General features: G+C 34.5%; 1 protein-coding gene and 1 pseudogene across 2 annotated transcripts; both read right to left on the minus strand.

Annotated features, from left to right (window-relative positions):
* Nucleotides 1–2034: 2034 nt before the first annotated feature.
* Nucleotides 2035–10846, minus strand: Defb16-ps (defensin beta 16 pseudogene; annotated as a pseudogene). Its single transcript, NR_002707.2, has 2 exons — nucleotides 10731–10846; nucleotides 2035–2389 (listed from the first exon to the last, which is right to left on the minus strand). The product of NR_002707.2 is annotated as a defensin beta 16 pseudogene (transcript).
* Nucleotides 7217–10846, minus strand: Defb17 (defensin beta 17). Its single transcript, NM_001037534.2, has 2 exons — nucleotides 10731–10846; nucleotides 7217–7493 (listed from the first exon to the last, which is right to left on the minus strand). The coding sequence occupies exons 1-2, from the start codon at nucleotides 10783–10785 to the stop codon at nucleotides 7351–7353; spliced, it is 198 nt and encodes a 65-aa protein (NP_001032623.2). The 5' UTR covers nucleotides 10786–10846; the 3' UTR covers nucleotides 7217–7350.
* Nucleotides 10847–12173: the final 1327 nt, after the last annotated feature.

Raw genomic sequence — 12173 nt, forward strand, 5'->3', positions numbered from 1 at the left:
AATGAATATCCTAGTAAGAGCACCAGTGGAAGGGGAAGCCCTTGGTCCTGCCAAGACTGAACCCTCAGGAGGGTGGTAATGAGGGGGGGGAGGATGGGGAGGGAAACACCCATAGAGAAATGGAGGGGGAGGGGTTAGGGGGATGTTGGCCTGGAAACCAACTGGGAAGGGAATAAAAATCGAAATGTAAATAAGAAATATTCAAGTTAATAAAGATGGGAAAAAAAGAAACTGCAAACAGAGTAGCCATCCTTGAAAGAATTATCACACAAATGACAACATGCTCCCAGCTGTTTTTGTTTATGTGCAACTGTGCATACATATACAGATATGTATGTAACACATGTAATCAAAGACAGTGAGGCTGTAAACATGAGTGTTTACTGATGGGAAAGTGTATGAGAGGGTGGATGAGTAGGGTTGAAAGGAGGTAAAGGAGGAGCAAAGTTATATAATTCTATTTTAATTAAATAAAATATGAGGAGGGGAAATGCTGCCCATTTATTCATCCACTTACAGTGATTTAAATATATGAATTAAAAGCCAACAGAACTATAAAAAGACACAATGTGAAGTTACAATTCAGCAATGTCAATATTCATTTATCAACAATTAGTATTTTATTAAAGTAAACACAATCAAATCACTTTTTAAAACTTACAGTCATTCAAACAATAGGCTGCTTCTCAGTATGTGTATATTTAAGGGAATAGAGCAACTGAGGTAGAAGAAAGGTGAAAGTCAATGAACCCTCCTTGTACATCTTGCAATAGTGATCAGAGAACAAAGTTTTTCATACTGACAGTGCAAATATTTCAAAATGGAATTTAAAACAAAATTTTGAATTTTCAATGTACAAATAGTAAGCAGATACTTTCTAAAAGATGTGTGTTGAGGAAGCACTCTAGAATGTTCAGCGTTACTATGTCCCTTAAAATGGAACATCAGCATCATACCTACTAGAACATGTAAAAGTAAGGAAGGACTGAATTTAACTTAACCAAAAAATAAAGAAATTACAATTCTGTACTTATATCTGTCTGTCTGTCTGTCTGTCTGTCTGTCTGTCTGTCTGTGTTTCACCTATCTATCTGTCTGTCTGTCTATCATCTATTTGTTTTCATTTTTTTCTCACACTTATCACATCCCATCCATGGATCCTTTTCCTTCTTGTTCCAGGCCCTCTCCATACCTCGCATCACCCTCAAATCCACTCCTTCTCCATTTCCCTTTAGAAGAGATCAGGCCTCTCTAATCTTGGATAGCAACCAAGCATAGCAGAACAAGTTAAAATAAAACTCCGTACAAACCCTCATATCAAAGCTAAATGAGGCAACTCAGTAATAGGAAAAAAATCCCAAAAGCAGGCAAAAAGAGCCAACGACAGTCACGGTTCCTACTGTGAAGAGTTCCACAAGGACGCCAAGTAACACAACGATAACATATATGCAGAGTACTTAGGTCAGACCACTAGGAGTGGATACTCCTTGTTTGCTGTTTCAGTCTCTGTGAACCCCTATGAATCCTGGCTAGTTGATTGTGTGAACCCTGAACTTGCAGTGTCCTTGATGCTTCTGGATTCTATAATCCTTCCTCCCCCTTTCAGGAGTGATTCCCTGAGCTCCTCCTAATATTAGTAGTAAGGAATTGTAAAGTCTTAAACTTTGAAAACACTGGTGAAAAGGCTCAGCCACCAAAGCATCATGACCTGAGTTGATCACTGGCACCTTCACTTGTGTCCCATGGTAGGTGGACATGGATAACACACACACACACACACACACACACACACACACACACACACACACAAATTGGGAGGGGGCGAGGGACAGGGACAGGGAGAGGGAAAGAAAGGATCACACAAAGATAAGATACAGAGATAAACAGGCAGACAGGCAAAAATAATCAGAGATAAATTAAGTGTAGAAAACAGCTTGGTGCTTTATTTTTAAAAAGTACATGTACATTTACTACATAACTCATCTATCTTATAAGCAGTTACTTAAGATCAATACATATTCACATAAAATAGTAATAAAAATGTTCACAGCACTTTTATTGCAATAGAAAATACTCAAAAAACAATGTAGCTAATTTGTCAAAAGATGCAGAAAAATATATACTCCATGTGGCTATACAACAGTTTATTTCACAGTTCTCAAGCTTGATGGTGTGTGTACAGATGAACATTTGAATTGGGCTTTGATGCTCTTCTTTTCCAGACTGGACAGTAAGTAGTACTTCTGTGTGGCAGTTTAAATGCAACACTGGTTCCTCCATTTGATACAATATCCAAAAGCATACTCATCCACATCACAGAAGGCCTTACACATTCCTCACATTTTTGCACATCTCTCTATTCTATACTTGATGTCAATAAGACTTCTGACTGCAATTAAGAAAAAGAGAGGCACGAAAGGTGGAAGGAAACTCTCTGGAAAGAGAAAGACTAATAGATGAGGGACAAAAGAGGAAGTCAGGGATGAATATGGTCAAGGTACACTTTATACATGCCCCGCAGTGTCCCAATGGGACCTGTTACTATGGATAATTAACAGGTGCTAATAAAAATGTAACAAAAATTTCTGCTTTGATGTCTGTATCTAAACATACATGCAAATATATGTAGTTACAGATACATTATTAAAATATATGCTGTGATAAGGAAATAATGGGGTCAAAGAAGAGGGGGAGGAGCAACTTACTTTATTCATTATTTTATTCACAATTTAGCAGTCATTTGGGGAAGGGATAAATCTACAAGCATCTTGCTAATCCCACCCCAATGCAGAACTTGAAGTTTAGCCACACCTGAACTCTTAGATATAGCTTTCTTATTCTCCATTTACTAAGCCAATTTATATTCTTACTGATTTATTAAAACAATATTTATACCGTTCTGTAAACTTTTCATTTTACCATTTTTAAAGGACGGTTCATTGCCTTCCATATCGCTGCCAAAGGGCTTTGCTGTTCATTCCATACATTTCCTTGGTTTTTGTTTTTTCAGTTATTAAGGTTAGAATATAATTACATCATTTTCCTGTACTTTTCCCCCCCTCTCCAAAATCTTACACATACTCCTTCTCACTCTTTTTCACATTTATTGTCACGCCCACCTCGGCTGGCAAGGAAGACGCAACACGGTTGGCTTCTTCTCAACAGCCTTTACTGCAGGACACCTTCATTGTTGACATGGGGACACAAGCAGCAAAAGCGCTCGCCTTATATACACAACAGTATGCTAATATTCTCTCAGGGATTGGCGGGGCACGAGTCACCCACTGTCATCCCAGCTACTTGTCCTCCAGAGATTGGCACGGCATGAACCTCTATTAGCATAGTACCGCCCCAGCCAGACTGAGGTCAGGTGTAAAACTCCGCGCATGCACAGAACAGTACTGTTCACCACAGGAGGGCGCCGGATCACCGCATTATCATACAGCTGCCCTGACGAGGGGACAAGTCTGCGCATGCGCCGTAAGTTACTCACATTCGAACGGGGCTGGCTGTCGGCGCCATCTTTTCTTCGCTGCGCCGCGAACTACAATTTATGACTTCTTTTTAATCTCATTAATTGTTGCCACATGCATCTATGTATGTACACCAGAGATTCCTTTTAAGTGAACATTACTTTCTTTCCACTAGAAACAAATTCCCTTTCTTCGACACCCAGCAATAAGACTGAACAAAGAAAATAAGCTTATAATTGCCCATATATTTTATAACATGTTTATTATATTACTTACTTTTGAGGAGCCTAAGTCTAAACCTTTATAGGATAATTTGATTTGTTTTGATTTTTGATTCTTCACCTATGTAATCAAGTTATAGCAGATAGTGGCTATGCAAGACTTGCTGGCAGAGTCACTTACTTGAGAAACTCAAATGATTGCTATGTGCAAATAAATGTAAGTGTAGCTATGCATTTATTTACAGATAAGGACTCATACTGTGTGACTTTAATAAACTATCTAAAGATTAAAAAATGTGTTCTGAAATTCTGTAATCATTGCGTTGTATGTTAAGCTTTATAAATATTTAATATTTAATACAGAAATCTATGACAAAGTTATCAAGCTCTGTTACGTGAAGATGTTATTGATGACAAAGCAATCTACAATTCAAAGTTTTTTTTAGAACAAAACATACTTTAAGATCAGATTTTTATTTTCCAAGCATTACCAATGTACTTACTATTTTGAGTCCATGATTCTATGTATACAAATGACATTTTAATAATATTCCTCAGAGATATATATCAGGCAATAGCCAAAAAGAAAAAATGTAAAACTATTTTACTAAAAGTTCAAGAATAAACATTTCAATTTATCAAGTCAAACCACATATAGTGACTGAATTTTCAAATAAAAAATTTGAATCCCAAATGTTAAGTAGCTACTTGTGTCAATTTGGCAACAAGGAGCAACAATGGAGGTGGTCTAACCAATTTTCAGTTCTTGCAAAGATTCTACCAAACCATTCAATCTAGTTTATAATTCGAAATTCTTTGCCATTTCCATTCCTAGCTATCGTCCCCATTTTATTCCCTCAGTCACCTAACTGAACATTCTTAAGAGACATCCTAAGGTTTTTGCATCATGTGAACTTAGCTGCCAACATCTATGTCTGAACATTTTTCCTCTCTCAGTTAATGGAGTCCCCATACTCTGAGGAAATTCTAACACATCGACTGAAACTTAGCTGGCCTCCTCTTGCCCCAACTCAAATATCACCATATTTAACACAGTCAGTGGTTTTCTGTCTTCTCCAAATAAACATTTCTACAGTTTGTTCTACCTTCCAAAGTCCACATATCCATTATTAAGTGAGTTTGTTCCAGTGACTCTATGTTTTCAAGAAGTAACAAAACTCAGTCTATGAGAGCTCAGACAAAAATCTGGGAGTAATCTTTGTCCTCCTCTTTGTCAATCTTTGATGGATTCTAGTAACCACTAATATACCAAGAATTCATTCAACTTCATATTTTCACTTATTTGTGTGTGTGTGTGTGTGTGTGTGTGTGTGTGTGTGTGTGTTGCATGCACATGAGTATGCAGGTGTGTACACATGTGTACATGCAGGTAGAGCTAAAGAACATCAGAATTCTTCCTCTGTAGTTGCCTTATTCCTTGAGAAAACATCTGAATCTGGAGCGTATCTTTCAGCTAACCTGTCTGGCCAGAAATCTCTCACACTCTGCCCCACCATGATACCGTTACAAGCACAGACAACCTTCCTCAGTTTTAAATTGAGATAAATAAATAAAAGAAGGTTCCATGTATCTTCTTCAAGTTTGTAGCCTTTTTTGCTTTGAACTGAAAATCTAGGACAGTTTTGGAACGTACAACTGAGAAACTGAGAAGGATGTGATTTCTCTAAGCTGACAACTACAGGGTAGATAGAGATTCAGACATGATAGAGAAGCCTGCTTTAAATGCAGACATAGCTACATTGTTGGCAGAAGAACACCTAACCAGCTTCAACTTCTTGGTAGACATTCCTCAGTTAAATTCTGGGATCCATATATTGATGGCTTATTACACCTCTGTGTTCTATAGTAAGTAGACTTGTAGTAATGACGCAATAACAGATTAGTTAAAATCCTAAATATTCACTCCATAGTCATAATTTTCTAGTATCTTCCTTGATGTGATTAATATATATGCAGAAATTTTTTGTCTGCTTTTTTTCTGAAATTCTCAATACACCCCCCGCTAATATAAACGTGTATAATAAATATTTGAAAACTATTCTCACAGGACACAGAGAATGTGATTAGTGATCAGAGGACAATGTTAGTGCCTATTTTGTTTTCATTTAAAATTTTAATTTCTGTGAGGATGGATATTTTATACCTCATGTGCTTCAGTCCTTTAAGAAGATATTTATCTAGACATGTACGCATTTTGATTTTCATCTTTAAAGGAATAGGTGCTGTTGGCATCTAGTGGGGAAAAGCCTGAGCTGCTAAGACGTGTCATGCAATGCAGAGTGTAGGTCTTCTAAAGAGAATTGTTCAAACGACATGACCAAGAAGCAAAAGGCAGAGAAAAACTTCTACAAATGAGGACCGTAAAATACTTTTGAGTTTGTATGTTACAAGGGAAAACACAAAATAATGAGACTATTTAAAGTTATTAAAGTCTGAAAAAGGAAAATCATACTAAAAGGTCCAATGTTTGCTTAGAAAATTATGACTTCATAATGGAGCTCATGAATTCATTGAATTATAATACTTAAAGTTGGTTATATATATAAATATAATTTTTGTGGTGAAAACATTACTACCGTGTGTATCACACTGTAGTAAACAATGTTAACTATGAACTTGCTCACACCTTTTATCTTCATTTGAATTCAGGAATGAACTCATAGAAAGGCCACAATAAAATAAGTTATGTATTTTCTCTCTTTCTGATTCACAATGTAGTAAACATATGAGTCTTTAACAATTTCCCTTTTCCTTAATTAATCTTCCTAACACCTTTCTATTTTATTGAGTTAGTGAGTGTTTCACAAGAATTTTGATATTGATAAAAATGGCTAAATTTTACTGCTATGCTAGAAATAAAAAATCTGGATGGGTATTATATAAATTTATTGTGTTGATTCACAGGAAAGAATACTGTACTCAGAGGCCAAATGAGATGCGAAGGTAAATAGAGGCTAAACAGCATCTATACTATACTTGAAGATGTGTGTTTCTTCTTTATGTGTGTCTCCTCATATAATTACAGTAAGGAGTAGAACCAAGTTACCAGGCATAGTTTATAGTTTGATACAAAATAATTATGCCTGCATTCTCCTTTCTGAAATGCCCTTCATAATTTTTGATTCATATTTTCCTCCACTAAGTAATAAAATCGAGTGGACACTAATGGCAATGCCAAAATCTCATTTTGTTCTCACGCATTGATTACTCTCTCTTAAGCCCTTTGTCTCTCGTGAAAATGATTCATGTTCTCAATATCTAATCTCAAATTCTAGTAGTTTATACATTTTCACAGGAGTAAAAATCTGACTGTATATTTACTGAAAGGCTGTATCTCAAGGGACATTCCCTTTCTTTGACCTAGGTGTTCCCATCATATTGAGATGTCAACTCTTGCAAGACACAAAATTCTGAGTACTGTTTGAGAAACTTTTCCAATATTGTCTCAGCATATTTTTGATTATACCAGTCAATGCATGAGCTAGAACCACATCTGAAAAGTTCAGAATTCAATCGTATTTAATTATTTTTGCTTTAAAGAGACACACATATCTTGAAAATCCTGCAGGGAAGACTTAATTAGACTTGTTCTTCTTCTTGGGTCATGTGTCTCTTTTCGTCCTCCGTCTTGAATTCTAGATGCAGCAGTGTGTTCCAGGTCTTATGCAGAAAGCAATCCTAATTTCATTTTCAGAGCACTGAAGTTTACAGTGACCTTTACTCATTCTGCATTCTTTCCTCAAGTCCAAGCTACCATACTCTGGATAACTCCTTTTGCCTGTAAGAAGGAAAGAATGACTAGAATTAGGAATCAATGTATAACAAACATAGCCATAAGGAGATCATTCTAGAGACAAAGGATTATAGGATGACCATTCTCAAATGCTAGGGAAAGTTTAAGGGAATTTGCCATCACTTAATATAAAGGTTATCTCAGAAAGTGTATTGGGACTAAATAGTTGTTCAGAAGAGACTGGGCAGAGATGGCTCAAGGACAGATACTGAAGACAATGGAAAGATGGGATTTACACTGTCTGGCCTTCTCTCTGCCTCTGTTCATAGAATTAGGAATTCCCTTTTCTGCTCTCATAAATAACTAACCTGAATCCTGTGCCTTCATTAATCATTACTAAAATTTTCATTGCAATTTAACTTTGTATTGCAAAATATTTAGAATTATGTGATGCTAAACAAATTATTCAAAGGCTCACAACTTTCCTGGACATTTTGTGACTTTTTTCCAAATGTATTCGTTAAATTATATCTATATGTAACAGAAATATTGATCAAAAAAAGGGGGAGAGGGAGAAAAAGAGGGAGGGAGGGAGTAAGAGAGGGGACGGTTTTGAATTTACATTCATTTTTGGCTCATGTATGGTTTCTAAACTTAATGTCCCACTTCTGAAAAAAAGTTATTTAAAAAAGCATTCTTCAAAATTATGTTTGTTAACCTTGATAAGCAATAAATTTGCATAGGGGCTAAAACCACCCTACCACCATTTTCTAATGGTGTATGTTTTCATTGGCACATACTAATTTACACATTGTATATAAATGTTTATATTTAAATGAGAGTTGAGCTTATAGGCTGCATAAAAGATGAAATACCCACTTATCTTATTTCTTTGGAAAAAGGAAGTTTACTAACACTGCCCTTTGTCCTTTTGAATCAGAATAAAAAGAGCAATTGAAGAATTTGTAGTTGTAGCCATGAGCAGTTTCTACCAATTGTGATATTTTGCTATGGTGAAAACTGTCATGTTCTTGTGTATATTTATGAAACTGAAATTATATGACAATATCCTAATATGATAAAGAATTTATTTAATGTGTATATTAATCTATAGCAATATACAGTATAAATCTGAACAAAATGGTTCCCAAAATAATTCTATTACCTGCAATTTCTTTTTACATTTATTTATGTATGTATTTATTTATTTATGTTACCAAAATGTTTTTGAAACATTAGGAAAAAATGACAATGTGTTCTCTTCAATACAAAAACATGTTGTCTTATATTCATAGAATAAGTAGGATTTTTAAAAAATGCCCATTGATAGTACAACTATTTCCAGTTTGCTAGAAAATGATGAAAAAAATGGAGCAACAAAAAAGTATTTTGTTTCTAGTTTGTAGAGCACGCAGAAGAAAGCTGTTATACAAATAGAAATTCCCTCTATAGAGATTTTAAGGACATTAGTCAGTGGTAATATAATGGCATGGGGTTATACAAAAAGGAAGGCACTTGGAACATTAGTGAATATGGTGGGTAGATCTTGAATAGGTTACTGGGAGGAATGGAGAGTGAATCAAAATATGTTATATGCAATCTTATATTACAATTAGAAAATTAAAGAAAATAATTTATACAATTTTAAGTGTGACAAACTATATAATTTAAATATTTACTTATTTTTATTTTTGTATTTGTCCCTGCAATAGTTTATGTACACCATACACATGAAGGTTCATATAAAAGACAGAGGGATCATCAGATCCCCTAGAGCTGAGGTTGTAGGTGAAATTCAAATATCTACTGTGGGTGCTAGGAACTGTGGACCTATGCACAAAATTCGATTAGAACTGTAAGCACTCTTAAACACTCAGCTCTACCCAGCTCTGGCGATGTATGATTTATTTATTTTAATTCTATTACTATAGACTAGTGAATATAAACTGAAAATAAACCTACTAACTGTCATTTAAAATTATATTATAACTCTCCTGAGTTTGGAAAGAATATAACATCCAGACATAATGATAGCATTTGTTCTTCACATATTTTTGTCTGTAATAATGAATTCTCTATAGGTGTAGTTCATGTATAATTTTAAAGAAGCATACTTTTCTTCTGGAAGTAAAAGAAATAATACTTAAAAGGATTGAAAAACAATATAATTTATGCCACTCTATTATCTAAATGACATAATTTCCAAACCTGTATTGAATGTTATTTTCTCTTCGTTGAAGGAATAGATCAGTAGCTAGTTATTAGTGATGGCATGTGAAGAGATATACTGTAAAGAGGATAAAGACTGAAATACATTTATAGAATAAATTACTGCAGAAAATATAGAAGAACTATTACATTTTGGAGGCCATATGAAGCTTACAGTACATGAGAGAATGAATGGATTGATTAATTAATAAAAGTTAATAATCAAAATGAGCATTTTTGTTTTGACTTTGTGAAGTTAATGCATGCCTATCACTTAATAAGAGAATCAGCATATTTACTTCATACCTGATGGAAAGGGATAGTTCATGGGGTAAAATTTTCACCTAAATATAGTAGGTGATCATGACAAGAAGTAAGTATTGCTCTAGTGAGAAAATTGTCATATGAATGACATCAGGACTTATGTGCTTGTGTAGAACTTTGAATCAGGCTGAAGAAATTGTATTGAGAAGGAAAAAAAAAAAGACAACGCAACTTACTGACAAAACAAATAAAAAATGAACAAATAAAAGGCCAACGAGGGTCATAATTGGCTTGGACATTTGAGAAAAGAATGCTGAAAAGGACTTCATTAATTGCCTACTGTTGTAGAGTACAGTGAAACTGAAATAAATATTCAAAAATTGAGTTATTTACACCTTTATGTTGATAATGCCCAACAATAGTTTTTCTGAACAAGGTAAGGGATGATTATACTTATTTTCATTCTAAACTTTGTAATCATTTCAGACTTTATCATATTGGAATATGAACACAGTGGAAGCCAATCCCACTAGGTGTTACAACGTTCATACACATAATAATGTCTACAAGCAGTAAGAATTATCAGTATCAATGCAATTTTTTGACTGGACTATATTTTATTCTTGTTTTACCAGGTTTATTTCCTCTTAGTAACTGTTTTCTGTTATAGGAGCAAATCAAGACTAGCATAATAAATCCAGAACAATAGTATTCTCATTCCTATAGATTTTTTAATATTTTTCACAAACAGCAACCGAGGCCTCCCAAAAGCATTACTGCAAATACTGCCAAAAAAGGTTTTCATATTACCTGTTAGTATTGTGATCGAAAAAAGCAGAATAAAGAAAAGTAGATGAAACTTCATGGTACAGTTTCTTGGACAAGAAGTTGCAACAGATCTTCTTTTGAAAGTCAGTTTGTTTTGTAGTCGGGAAACAATGACCATTTCTATTTATAGATCTGGGAAAACATTGTTAGCTATTGAAGCTTGCGAAAACCCAAATTATTTGTCTGTGTGGGCGATTCCTCCCATTTTAAAAGAACACGATCAGAAAATTACTCCTAGTAAATTTCCTTAGGAAAGCAAAATCTAATTAGATTAATTTTCATGGAACTTGACAGTAGTCAACCATTTTCTCCACTATTTTAATAAGAAATAGTTGTTTTAAGTGATTGTTAAAATAGAAATATTAAAAATTGCAGCTACATGACCTCATTTATATATGTGTTGAGCTAGCTACTCAAATGTACCTGTTATTGCTGTCTTTCAGTGTTGTGTCTCAGGGTGTTAGAGCTCGAGAATTCTCATGCTTTCACAAGTTTCATAGCTAGTGGCCCAGAAACCAATTGATTTGTTTCACTTCTAAGATACAATCATTTACATATAACATATTCAGGAATTCTCTATTCATTGATGATTGTAGGGAAGGCATCCACACTATTTAATAATGGTTAATTAATTAGTTAACATACAGTTCAAACTTGAAAATAAAATACTTTTCATCATCCTATTTATGGACTGGAAAGTGATGTCAGATTCAATCAGATTGTTTGTTTTCTATAGAGTAAAAGAAATTGCTGGGAGTAGACACAGCTTACAGAAGGGTCAGATTAAAAAAAAAGTAAAACAAAACAAACCAAGAACAAAAACAACAAAAACGTAGAACTATGGTTCTTAAATTTTACCTACACAATAATTTCCAAGATGACTTGTTCACTTAAGGTTTGAGAGTTCCAGACCCCTCATGTCTGGTTTGATAGGTTTTAAACAGAGGTTCAGCATTTTCACTTCAAATATGACCCAGAAATATTACTACTACTGTAAGGGACTGTACATTGCTCTGACAAATATGATTTGACCATAGAAATAGTCCATATGACAGAAAGAAAAATACAGATTCATGGGCTTCATGAAGATCATATGGGTCTGGTTTGAGACTTCCATCCTACCTTTTCATCCCAGGTAACATAGGGAAAACAAAGGTAGGTGAACTTATAGACTTGATGATATTATGCATAATGAGTGTTTCACAGTGTAAAATAAAAATAGAAACTGTTGAATTAAGTCAGAGTCAAAGAAGGGATTCAAGTTCCATGACAGAATATTTTCTTCCTGAAAAAGAAGAAAGCCTGGAGAAATCATCATGTTGAACAAAACAAGTCTGTGGCTATTTTACTATGTAAGACGTAACCCTTAATAAATGGATATCATAGAGCATTGACATTTAGAATTCAGTCATTGATTTCTAATTC

The sequence above is a fragment of the Rattus norvegicus genome, chromosome 9 (genome assembly GCF_036323735.1).
Source record: "Rattus norvegicus strain BN/NHsdMcwi chromosome 9, GRCr8, whole genome shotgun sequence".
In the NCBI taxonomy this organism is placed as follows: Eukaryota; Metazoa; Chordata; class Mammalia; order Rodentia; family Muridae; genus Rattus; species Rattus norvegicus.